Source organism: Papaver somniferum, chromosome 2 (assembly GCF_003573695.1).
Source record: "Papaver somniferum cultivar HN1 chromosome 2, ASM357369v1, whole genome shotgun sequence".
Taxonomy (NCBI): Eukaryota; Viridiplantae; Streptophyta; class Magnoliopsida; order Ranunculales; family Papaveraceae; genus Papaver; species Papaver somniferum.
Window position 1 is genome coordinate 211994103 of NC_039359.1, and position 13624 is coordinate 212007726.

Here is a 13624-nt window from a genome sequence, read left to right on the forward strand (position 1 = left end):
TTTTAAGGGAACCATAATTCACATGTCCTAATCTACCATGCCATAAATCAACGGAGTCAATAGTATAAGCAGAACCATTATTTATTAAATTAAGCTTAATCATCCCATTATAATCATATCCTTGTCCAACAAATACACCATTTTTGGACAATACAAACTTATTAGACTCATAAGTCGTCTTGAATCCTTCCTTCATAACGAGGTCTCCAGAAACAAGGTTTTTCACAATGTCAGGGACATGTAATACATTAGTAAGAGTAACAGTCTTTCCCGAAGTAAAGGAGAGATCAATAGTGCCTTTTCCAATCACTTTGTTGTGTAAGTTGTTTGCAGAGACAACTTCATTTCCTTCGCCAGTAACCGATTCATATGTCTTGTAAATATGCATGTCTTTACAGATATGGACAGTTGAACCATTGTCGTACCACCATCCACTCTCATTGTTAGAAACGGCGTTGGCGGCTTGCACTACAATAACAAGTTTGTCATCGACCATATTCGCCTCCTTTTTCTGTCCTTGTTGTTTCTTTTTGAGACGACAATCACGAGCAATATGGCCGGGTTTATCACAGAAGAAGCAAGGCCCCTTCTTCTTACTCTTCTTGTTGGGATGTTGCTTCTTAAACTGAGTACCATTATTAGGTTTCAAAGAATTTGGTGTCTTATAAAAATCTACACTGTTAACCTTAGAATGATCCTCAGTTTGTTGACTATCCTTAATTTCTCGTTTACGAGAGTCCTCTTCTCTACGAAGATGACGTTGTAAACCTTCTAAATCATATTCATTCTCAGCATGCTTAAGTTTCTTCTTATAACCATTCCAAGAAGGAGGAAGACGAGAAATATTGACTCCGACAATAAAGGCAGAAACAAGTTCAATTTCTTGTTGCTTGCTTCAGAAATCTTGTATTTGTTTTCAAGCGTAGTCCATAATTCATTTTCAGACGAAATGCTTCGATGGGCATTGTAAACACTAGTTCCAGGGAGTTCAAGATATGACCACGACACATAAAATCATCTTCCTGACGCTTCTTTCTTCTGTCCTTCAAATCATCAGTGTCCTTGTATGATGGTGCAAGAATTTCATCCAAACCGTCTTCAAGTATGTACCACAACTTGATGGTGATCAGGAAAAATTTCACAGTCTCTTGCCAACGAGTAAAATTATCACCATCAAAACATTCCAATCGAGTTAGGGTTTGGTTCATCACTTGCAGAGATTGAGCAGTTACATTCGAATTTGAAGATTCACCCTCCATTGTCAGAAAATTATTGTCTGAAACTGTTGGAAATTTTGGGTTAAACAAGAGGATGAAAACAGAAAGAGAAAATGGTGTACCCCTGACTTCAAGGTTCTTTCAATTCTTTTAGACAATAATTCGACCTTTCCCAATAAATTTGGCGAGTACAAACGGTCTCTCGAATTATGCCTTCAAGATTCAATGAAGCCCTAACACCGTAATCGAATTCAAGGATTATACTTCCTTGACCGACCAAGAATCACATTGTATAAGGTTCTGATGATGCTTTTTAGAGAAGAAGAAAACAGATTCTTTTTTTTTGATGATCTTGGAATGGGAGAACATCTTCGCTACGTATAGTGATATTCATGCCTGTTGGTAGTGTCGTTTCATCACCAACAAATGCTTCCAAAAGCCATTAATGGTGGCTTATGGGAAGAGACGCGTCTGTTCAATTTTGAATGGAAACTTCTAGGTCGATCACCGTATAACTCTGCGTAGCGGCAAACCTTGAAAATATCCAACATTCTCCCCCTACTTTCAAAAATGAGAAAAACACAAAAACACAAAAAAAAAAAAAAAAAATTAAATCAGAGTGGCTGCATCACTAAAGTGATTGCCTACTTACCCGAGTAGGATCAAGCCAACGTAGTTCACGCTTAGTCTGGGAAATAAGCATCATCGTTGAAACCAATACATAAATGATAGGTATCTTTTGGATTTGAACCTTCACTTAGTGTAAGAAATTCAAAGCCTTATCGAGGTTCAGTGGTGAAACTAGTCTTGAACCAAGTACCCCTAATGGTAAAACCGGAATTTCAACACATTGATTTCTGAGAATAGTGTGTTATGTAGCTCGCACATTAATGGCCATGTGCTTAAATCCTCGATTCATGAGTCTTCTTTAGAGAACGGTCTTCTTCTCTTAGGAAACAGCCTGATTTCCATACTCATATAGGTAAGTCTCGAAGGTATTTCTGCGAGACACCTTGTGATAAAAGTTAGACTTATTAAGGATTTTCATCCATCTTGTTTTCTTGCAGAAAACCAGCACTAATTAGAAATGGGAAGTTTTGTATTAGTGCTCCATAATCACCTTCATAACTTGTTGGTACCACATTGAACCTTGTTTATCCTTTCCAAAACATAGGTTGGGTTTCTGCTATGGGCGATCAAACTTCATTCATAGACCTTAGTCCCATTTCATTACACTTTATTGAAACCACTGCCTTTGGTAGACCTTTTGTAAATGGGTCTGCCACTTTGAGTAGCGGAAAACCTTTAAAATATCCAACATTAGTTTTTTCCAGAACAACAGTAACACGATCACCGTATAACTCTGCGTAGCGGCAAACCTTAGAAAATATCCAACATTAGTTTTTTCCAGAACAACAGTAACACGATCATCCCCTTTGCAGATGTACTTGAACATGTATTTGACACTCATTCCCGTGCTCCGGGACCAACACCTGAATCTCAGACACTTTTTGTGTTTGGCGTAAGCGATCAAGTTGAATCTTTCTCTGCCTCATATGATCAATTTTCATTCTTCTCCGTTTTTGAGCACGGCGTTGTTCCAGATCTATGACCAAATTGAACGTAAATTTTAAGGTTTAGAAGGGGTTAAAATGAAGAACTGAAAGATGATAATATACTCTAAAAAAGATGTGCAGAACATGATTGTAAATCTTAGTACACGCACCATTGATTGCTCTTTTGTGAGAAGGTTTTGATGCATTAGTGGTATTTCTATCAACAGTCTGGGAGAGTAAATTCTCTTGCCTTGTTTTCATTTTCTAACTTGAATGTAGTTTCTAGAGTCATCTGGTTCCTGAAAGAAAATATAAAGTTTGATCCAAAACCCTGTAACATCATATGGATAATTAATTCAAAGAGTAAGCACAAAAGCAATTTAACCAAAACATATGCTTACCTCAAATTAAAAATTCATTCGCTAGCTACTCTTTGTTGATGCCCCTGATTTTAAGATAATACAAAGAAATTCCTTCAGTACCAAAAGACAATAATAGCTACCAAACTGAACCTAATTTAAATTAATAAGTTCTCAAACTAAAGGCATCTGATTCATAGATATGCATATTAATGTTTTAATCACGGTGATGGGAGAGCTTACAAACCTGTTTCCGGTGATTGCTGATTGTTGAAGTCTCAGAATAATAGAAACCAAATTACTCAGGTTGTTCCACCGGACGTGGGATACAAAATTGATAATCAATTCATGCAGAATCCGTAATTCTCTGGCCTAAATTCGTGAGAGATTGAAAAAAAAAAATTAAGATGCAATTCGTGAGAGTTTGAAAAAAAATAAATTAGGATGATGGATTCACAGATTTTTAATCATGGTGATGCGGAGCTTACAAACCTGTTTCCGGTTATCGATGATTCTTGAAGCAGAACAATAATAGAAACCAAATTAGATGAGGAGGGTTTTGAGAATGGAGATCATTTTAGATGAGTAGGGTTGTGAAGATGAAGATCAGTTCTGAAATTCCGAGGCGTTTTTTTTCTTTTTCTTTTTGCTCTTCAGTTACACAGTAAACGTGGTGTTAAGGGGAAATGGGCTGACTGGGAGCCGTCATTTAGGAGTGATAAATTGTCAGAATTGATGAGAGAGCCGGATTTCCTAATACTCTGACCACAATTGTCCACATAGCTTTTGGTAGGGTCAGAATGAACGAGAATGAAGATTTGAATTTCACTTATCAACTTGTTTGATAGCTTTTCTACTTAATTAAATCGAGAAGTTAGGTTGTGTTTAATTGGGGTTAATTCCATGTAGTTAACCATATTTCTATGGAAGTAGCATGTGTTTTGTCGTTTGATCAAAAATCTATTTTCATGGAGTAGTAAAAACATCATGGTCCAAAATATGTTTTAATCTCAACTTGATGGAATTTTATAAACAGGCCTTGACTCAATAGCGTGTGTCTTGTCGTTTGATAAAAACTATTTTCATGGAGTAGTAAAAAAATCATGGTCTAATTTTTTTTTTTAGTCTGAACTCTATGGAATTTTTTATAAACAGTCCTTCCTTAACTCCCACAAGATAGTGATTATATGCAAACGATATTCAGAACTGTTTTCTTTTTCTGTTATCAAACACACCCTTATGATTAATTTGCGAACCAGTTTTATAGTGACTTTTAGAAGTTAAAAGGTAGGAATCTTACGAAACAAAAATCCCTTGTTTTAGAAATCACTCCTATCTCTGTAAGCACCTTCAAAGTACTAAAGAGATTACAAATAGAAATAATTCTTCTTCTCGAATTTTTTTAACCCTTTTTTCCCGTTGAATTTATGTCAGCTCAATCTCTCGCTTCGGATAGTAGAGGTAGAAATGTTTAATCTAATGCGTTTGGATACCATAAACATAAGTATTTTGCTTCACAAAAAGTTAATTTTTCGGCTATTAAAAGTTGTTTTAAAATTCTCTGCCCAAATTAACTATTTACTTTTTAACACATTCAAACGCGCTGACTTTTCAACTTTTATAAGAAGTTACTTCACAAAAACTTTACTTTTTTACTTTTTTTTATTTAATATAAAGAACTATATTTTTATAATTTTTATAGTGACTGAAAAATAATCTCAAAGGACAAAGCAATGGATGGAAATCGAGCAACAAGCTGACCTCCAACCCCCCGAATAACTATACCTACTGTGTGAAACAAAAAGCTGCCTACTTTGGAAGTAGTGTCATGCTTAGTAATAAAATTCTTCAACCTCTTAAGAAAAACCACAAACTCCTCGCCCAGTTCGCCGAAAGGCCTGAGTTTTCGACTTCATAAAATAAGTCCACGAGTAATTTCTCGCCATCCAAACACCCCGGTTAACACATTGAGAAATTTGCCGTCCCCGTTAAATTCTCTATTTAGGAAACCGAGTTATTTTAGGTCTTTGTTTCTCTCTGTTTCCTTATTTTTTTCAGACTTCTTCTTCTAGGGTTTTTATTCCTTCAAAAGGATTTAGGCGGCTCATATCCAATCAATATATAAATCATTTCAGTGTCGGATTCTCAATACTCACACCACACAGAAAACGATTTGAGGGAGTCCATCAACAATGGGCGGGGAATCTCTATTTTCAGAGGTAATAATCGGAGGAAAGGGTTCATCTCTTTCTTCATCATCTGTTTACGCTATCGCTAACAGTCTCAGTAAGGTAGATATTGATTCTTCAGTTTCCAAGAATTTAAAGAAATTAGATTCTGCTTCTGATGAAGAACTGAAACTTACAAGAAACTCCTTAGGTGATGATATAAAGCCTGTTCAGAATTTTCTTACATTAGTAGAAACTCGTGCATGTATTGTTTTACTTCTAAACAGATTCATACTCACTAATCAGAATGATATTCGTTTTCTTCTGCCTGATTTAATTTGCAAAACCCTAAACCAAGATAGTTTTGGTTTTGAAGCTTTGGATTTTTCTTCTGCTTTAGGGTTTTTAGATTCGTTTTTGACGTTAAATGGTAGGACTATAGAAAACACAGGATATACTCCTGGGGAACTGAATGTTTTAGAGCAATCTGGTTATGGTGCTGGCATTTGTGCACTTTTGGATTTTTGTTTGTCTTGTTTATCGACTGTTGCGGATTCTGTTGCTGCATTATCTTGTGAGGCTTTGAAGGCTGACACATCTGTATTAGCAGTCAGGTCAGACGATTCTGGTGATGGGTCTTTAATTAAAGATGTTGTAGCTGTTGCCAGGGATTTTAAGGTTTTACTTAAAAGATCAAATCTTGTTGGTGAAAGGGAGGGTTGTAGGTTGATATCTGAGATAACTGAGGTTCATGGAAGTTTTAGGGAAAGTTTTAAGCAGATACACTCGGTAACACGCGTTGCACTGGATGATAGTGTGAAGATTGTTAGGGATGGTTCGTCGAGTAGAGTAGGTAGCAAGGAGGTAAAGACATTTTTGTCTTCAGGGAGTTAGGAGGTATTGGTGAATACATTTATGTCTTTTGAGATGTCTGTCCGGCTTCTAGGTGAGAAGAGTTTCTATCGAGCTGGATTATTGGCAGATGTTGCTGGCTCCGAGGTGGGGGAGATGTTTCAAAATCGCTGCCCTAACATTGATAAGTTGAGAAATGGGATGATGTTGATAACGCTAGCTGCATTAGAAAAGAATTATCTTAGCGTCTTTCATAATATAAACAAATCAATGGCCTTTGTTAGAAATATACTTGCTTGGGAAGCTGCGTTGGCAATTTACTCAATTGAAAGGATGGACTCAGAGAGAAGTCAAACAGAAAACAAGATGGTTTTGGGTAAAGGAACTGAGCTAATAAAGCAGATTCTTAAGGACAGGTTGAAGACTGGTGGGGATCCAGCACTCTTGGATGAATGGGTACCTGATCTTTCTTTGTTTTTTGAGCCAAAGAATGTAGAACTTCAAACATTTACTAATAGAGTGAGGGAGATGGTAGAAAGTAATGAGATTGGAAGACTTCCCAAGATTCCCAAGGTAAGAAAAACAACATTGTTGGGATTGTAGTCTTTAATATTCAAGTTTTTCTTTGGCTGACTCTGGTATACTTCAATTTTGTTTTTTGATTTATTAGGGGACTCGAGATTTTTCAAAAGAGCAAATGGGCATTAGGGAAAGAGTATTTAGAATCACAGAAGGGGTGTTTAAAAGGCACGGCGCAATGGCCCTTGATACTCCAGTTTTTGAATTGAAAGAGACTCTCATGGGAAAATATGGTGAAGACTCAAAGCTGGTGTTTGACCTTGCTGATCAGGTAACAAATTTATCCTTATTTGCATGTCTTCAACATTACTAAATTGCTAAGCCGTCTATTTTGGCCTTCTTTTTTTGGTTAGTGTGATGTAGTTTCTTCGGAACAATTTCAATGTACACTATGTGCTTGGACTTGGGAACTTGTTTTTCCTTTTATTTAAACATTTAGTAGAGTAATGTTCATAATGTGTTTTTACAGGGTGGTGAGCTATGCTCTCTGCGGTATGATCTGACCCTACCATTTGCTAGATATGTAGCGATGAAGAAGATAACTTCATTTAAAAGGTATCAAATTGGTAAAGTCTATCGAAGGGACAACCCATCCGATGGCCGATTCCGTGAATTCTACCAGTGTGATTTTGATATTGCTGGTCTATATTGCTCAATGGAGCCGGATTTTGAGGTTGTCAAAGTTTTGACCGAGCTGCTGGATGAATTAAATCTTGGGGATTATGAGGTATTAATTTCAATTCTCATACATTCTCATGTTGCATTTATGATGGACAATGTTATCAACACGCTTCATAGATTCATAGTCTTTGGAGCTTGGTCTCTGTGTCCATACTTGCAAATTTGGTTAATTCTTGCTCATTGTTTTTAGCTTTCTTACAATCCTTGCATGCTTAATAACTATCTTTCCTACTATAGATAAAAATGAATCACCGGAAGTTGCTGGATGGAATGTTAGAAGTTTGTGGAGTTCCACCAGAAAAGTTCAGAACTATATGCACTAGCATTGATAAGCTAGACAAGCATATGGAAGAGGAGCAACCATTTAAGGCTATCAAAAAGGAAATGGTTGAAAAGAAGGGCTTAACTGCTGAAGTTGCAGATAAAATTGGTGCTCTTGTAATGAAACGTGGACCTCCTTTGGAGTTGCTATCTGAATTGAAACAGGACAGCCGGTTCCTAGAAAACGATGGATCTGGTCTTGCACTAATGGAATTAAAGACTCTTTTCGAATTATTAGAAGATTCAAAATGCATGCAAAGAGTGGTTTTTGACTTGAGTCTTGCAAGAGGTCTTGACTATTATACTGGGGTTATATTTGAAGCTGTTGTTAAAGACACTACTACAAAGGTTGAGGTCGGTATGACAATCTTATTGGAATCTTTGGTACTGAAAAAATCCGGCAGTTGGTGTCAGCCTTGGAATTGAGAGAATTCTTTTCATAATGTAGAAGAATGCTAATCAGTCGATTCGCGCTACGGAAACAGAAGTTTTGGTTAGTATTTTGGGAAAGGATTTGAGGCAAGCTGCTATGTTGGTAAGTGAACTATGGAGTGCTAAAATAAAAGCAGAATTCCTTGTCAATAAAAGATTTAACAAACATAAGAAACGAGCCGAAGATTCTAGGATCCCGTTGATGGTGATTGTTGACCGAGAAAAAAGTGCCAACCAAGTTAGAATTAGAGACATGCAATCCAACAAGGAGGAGTGGATTGACATGGATAGGCCTGTCAATGGAAGAATATCCTTCGGATATTTAGAATTCTGTTATCCGACAGGTTAAGCTATCGGATATTTATTCGATAATATCCGACTCTGACAAGAAAAACAACTATTTTCTGTAAAACATATGCAGAGCAGCAAAGGTGATATTTAAGTTAATTTTCTCATACATACCATCCAAATTGTCTTCAAAAAGTCTTAAAACATTATTCTTAAGTAGTTATGTCTCTAAGTAAGTCTCTTACACACACATACATGAAAAGAAATACAAGCAAATGCTATAGAAAGTAAGATAAGTATCTGTCACTCTCCTCTCCAGGCTCCATCCTCTGACCCTCTTGACTTCATTCGTCGTTGATTTCCAATTATTCCATATCTGCATTCAGACAAACACACATATATTAGATCTAAATTGAAGTGCTAACAATAAATAGAGATTAGTAGTATTTCAGAAAAAACATCTAAGTAGATAGTTTGTTTTGTACTGCTCATTACTCTCTAAATGAAAATATACTGGTCAAAACCAGCACCCGGGATGCTTTTCTCTTATGTAGTCATAACATATTTCAATAGGAACTAAGAAGAATAACAGATTACAGATGGATCTATGCACTGAGTTTAAGCAAAAAAAAAAATGTTACCTTCACAAATGAAATATGGCAACCAATCGCTTAAGCACAACAATGCTTCAACAAGCTCTGGATCTAATGAAGCTCTGTGTGTTGTAAGCACTCTACCACCTGCACTGAACATTGATTCGGATGCCACACTGGTGACTGGGATAGCCAAGACATCTCTTGCCATCTTTGCAAGAGTTGGGTACTTAGGTGCATTTAGCTTCCACTAACTTAAGATTTCAAACAAATACTCATCTTTTGGTGAGCCTTTGCTAAGAATTGGTTCTTCTAAATACTTGTCCAACTCAGATTTCTGCACCTCAAATTCAATGTTCTCCATCATAAACTCAGCATATTCAGGATCACATACTTTATCTGGATTGTCTGAATCCATCATACTTGAGCTAGAGACAGAGATGCGGGCGCCAAAATAGTGTTCATCTGCATTTGAGTTTTGTGAATCATACTCATAAAAAAGAGCTGTCAATTTTGTTTTGAATTTGTTATACTCCACTGCATAGCCAGTTCCATACAACTTCTTATAACGAAACTCTACCCATCTTGCTTTGTATCTAGGATCTAACACAACTCCGATGCCCATAACCAAATTACTTTCAAGCCCATACACATCGAACTTCTCCCTCATCTTCAACCCCATTTCTATGATATACGCATACTCACTGTCTTCCCATTGTTTGATGCACTTGTTAACTTCATAGACCCCATTGTAGTACAGATTTGCAGTTGGATACTTCATCCCTGCAAACCTGGTTGAAACATCATTAAACACCTCTAAACACTTGCAAATAACTACCCCTTGTTGCCACTCATCTTCACTTGGTATACAATCGAATTCAGGATCAAGGACAACAAATCTTTGAAACTCTTTTTTCAACTCAATTGCATTTTTAAGCATAAGAAAAACTGAGTTCCATCGAGTGTCCACGTCAAGACTAACTGCTTTTCCAGACAACCTACATTGTGACAGTTCCGTTTCAAACCTCTCTTTCCTAGCTTGTGAAGCTTTAACATACTTAACAAAATCTCTAATTGATTGCACAAACTTGGCAGCAACTTTCATACCATATTGGACTACCAAATGAAGAATGTGGTTGGCACACCTCATGTGAAACAATTCCCCATCAAGAACTAGACAATCCTTATTATTTAGCCACTTAATCAAATTTCTCATCATCACACCATTAGCAGCAGTATTATCAGCAGTTAAAGAAAGGAATTTCCTATATATGTTCCATTCAATAGTGCGAGTTTTGATACATTCTGTGAGAACATCTCCTGTGTGTGGTGCTGGCACTAAAATATAAGTTAATGTTTTCTTAACCAAATTCCATTCATCATCTATGTAGTGGCATGTTACACAACAATACCCATCTTTAGTATGCTTAGCAGTCCATATATCAGTTGTAAGACAACATCTAGAGGTCAGATTATCCAATTCTACTTGCAATTCTAGTTTCTGTTCATGAAAAAACTTCATCACATCACTTCTGGTTGTGTTTCTACTCATGATCTTAACAGCAAGGTTCAAAGACTTGCAAAACATTCTAAAGTAAAAATGTTGAGCCATGTTGAGAGGGTAATCATGCTTAGCAATCATTTTAACCATGTATTCCCTAGAAACTGCAGGATCATACTGCCAATTAGCTAATTTTAAAGATTTGTTACCTGATGTTTTCAGTGAAGTAGAAATATGTTGTTGTCCATCCTTGTTTTGTGGTCTCTTTTGGCAAATCTTTAGATGATTACGCAATCTTGTAGTACCACTAACACTATCAACATCAACTACCTTCTTGCAATGATGGCATGCACCTAGTACAACAGCTCCCCTCACATGTGTTTTCTTGTTGTGTCTTACTTTACAATCCCTTTCAAATTCATCCCACACTGGTGACCTTATTGCTCTAAGCTTTTTCTTCAGAGCAGTTATCAGTGGATCCTCACCAGCTTCTCCATATTCATCATCTGTATGAGAGCCTGGCATGTTATCATCAGCTAGGTTCTCTTCTAGTTCTGGTAATTTCCTAGTGTCACTAGTACTCGGTGTTGAGCCAATTGTTGAAGCTTGAACACTTTGTTATTGTGAACCACCCCTAGAAACGACAGCATTTGATTGAGATTGAGGCAAAGGGGTTGACTTTGAGGTTGCAACTGTCTTGCCCTTGGCTGGTTTGTTTAACATTTTCGCAAGTGCTTGCTGTGTATTCCAGTTCAACCAATTTTCATATCAAACCCAAATTTACTGTATCATGAAGTAACACAACATGCCAAATTCAAACCCGAGCAAAGAAATTGTAAAAAAAAATAGCTTCAGAACAGAAGAACCCTATGTAGTCCAAGCATAAATTGATGAGAATAGGTAGTTATAGTCATAGAGGAAGTTGAATGACCAAATACAAAACCCTTTGGTCGAAAAATCATTGAATACAAAACCATCTCAAAAATAGATCAATCCAATCAAACCCTAAAACTATATCAATATGTAAGTTAAACCCATCTCAAATCTTTCTCTAATTTCATCCATACATGTAAGTCATATCAAACCTTAATTTTTGATTGCAAGACAAAAAACCTATTTTCATGTGAATCGATGAATCAAACACAAAAATCGAACATAGAAAATAGAAGAGAATCAATACCTGATTGAGCGGGTGAGTGATTGATAAACAACTGAGTGATTGATTGATCTAGAGAGGCAGAGACAGAGTGGAGACTCGAGAGCGATGAGAGTCGAGAGGCGACTGAGAAACTAAGAAGAGAAGAAAAAATGAAAAAAAGAAATGACTTCGAGTGTCTAGTGGAGTGAAATAACTAGGATAGGAGAAAATTACAAGTACGTCCTTACTCCTTAGCATATCGGATATCTAAACAAACGGATATAGGCTAATCCGATTCCGATATGGTAAGAAAGAAATATCCGATAATATATTATATCCGATATCCGATAAAACGGATAAAATCCTATAGGATCTCGAATAATCGGAAACGGATTTCGGATATCGGAAAGATATTGACAGGCCTAGACATGGATAATTTTGTCGAGGAAGTGCAGAGACGGTTGAACCTCATGTCCTTGTAATGATCTTCCTTACCCTCCAGCTATATTTTCTGATGAGATGGATCCAGCAACTCTGTTGGTGCCATTTATTTTTATTTTTGCAGTTTAAGGAAGGGTTAACCCTGTGTACACAATTGCGGTTTATTTTTATTGTCTGTTTTTATATTAGAAAAAGTAACCGTTGTTTTTCAACACTCTCAAAATAGACTTTATTCATACAACAGCCTCTTCCACATTCCTCTTTGAAATTCAATTGCAAAAACGTGTTACGTGTACCTGTGTTTTGATCTTTTTAGTCACAAATGAACTACCCCTTTGCAAAAACTTGTACTTGTCATGTGATTGTATTCATTTGGCTGGGATTTTCCTTGCACCAGACCTGCAGCCTCCAGACTCCAAGCACTCTTTATTTAGGTAGCTTAATAATGCTAAATGGGGGACATAATGTCTTGAAATGGAGGTCTACTAAATGGTCAAAACGGCTCCCCCCTTAAACAATTTCCTTGCGCCATGTTTCCAAAATTCTACTTACTATCCGCGTCTACTTACTATTACTCGTTTGCACCGTTCTGCTGTCTATAAATATTAAGTTCTATATTCAGTTCATTCATTCTCTGTCTCTAAACTCCGCTATAGCAGTTGACAGAAATGGGCGGGTTTCTTCATGGTGATTTAGTAGAAGTAAGCAGTACAGAAGAAGGATTCTTGGGTTCATATTTCGAAGCTAGAATAATCAAGCAAACGGAAAAAGACGAGTTCTTGGTTGAATACACCAAATTATATGAAGAAGATAATGACAAGTGCTTGCTCAGAGAAGTTGTGCCTCGCAGTGAAATTAGGCACATGCCTCCTAATTTTAAAGCATCATATTTCAACATAAGTGATCCAGTTGATGTTTTCTGCAAGGACGGGTGGTGGTATGGGATAATTGCAGGTAGAGTTCCTATTAGAAGCACGCTTACGGGCGAAGATCGTTCTATATATTCTGTATATTTTCCTTTGTCAGGGGAAGAAATCGAATGCCGCAAGTGGGAATTGAGGGCTCATCTAGAACGGATTAATGGCAATTGGATTTCTTCTCCAGTCCGCAGAAATAGTTATCGATGTGGATCAGGAGGATTTGTCAAGAAAAGTTCTTCTAATGGTGTTTTAGTTGGAAGTTCTTGTTAGTTATGGGACATCTTTTATAGGTTAACTTTTTTTTACTGTACTGCAATGTTTATTTGTAATTCATGTTGAATAAAATTTTACAGTACTGCAATGCTTATTTGTAATTCATGTACTTCAAATTTAATTGTTGAAACCAAATTCTAGTTTGGTTGGTGCAAATAGGATTCTTCTCTAGTTTACAACTTTTAATCTCTCAATCCAGTTGCCCAATTTGTTGAACTTCAAATTTCATGAAGAAAAAGATTGCGCCAAAAGCAAAAAAGGCAAGATTTCCTCTTGTTATGGGAAATTTTCCGCCGTATTAACAT

General features: G+C 36.6%; 1 protein-coding gene and 1 pseudogene across 1 annotated transcript; both read left to right on the forward strand.

Moving 5' to 3' along the window:
• The first annotated feature begins 5324 nt into the window (after positions 1–5324).
• On the forward strand, positions 5325–12167 carry LOC113352760 (annotated as a pseudogene).
• A 627-nt stretch (positions 12168–12794) lies between these two features.
• Positions 12795–13316, forward strand: LOC113352761. The gene has a single exon (XM_026596539.1). The coding sequence runs from the start codon at positions 12795–12797 to the stop codon at positions 13314–13316; it is 522 nt and encodes a 173-aa protein (XP_026452324.1).
• Positions 13317–13624: the final 308 nt, after the last annotated feature.

Coding starts and splice junctions, on each gene's coding strand:
- LOC113352761 (XM_026596539.1), top strand. CDS start 12,795: ATGGGCGGGTTTCTTCATGGTGATTTAGTAGAAGTAAGCAGTACAGAA.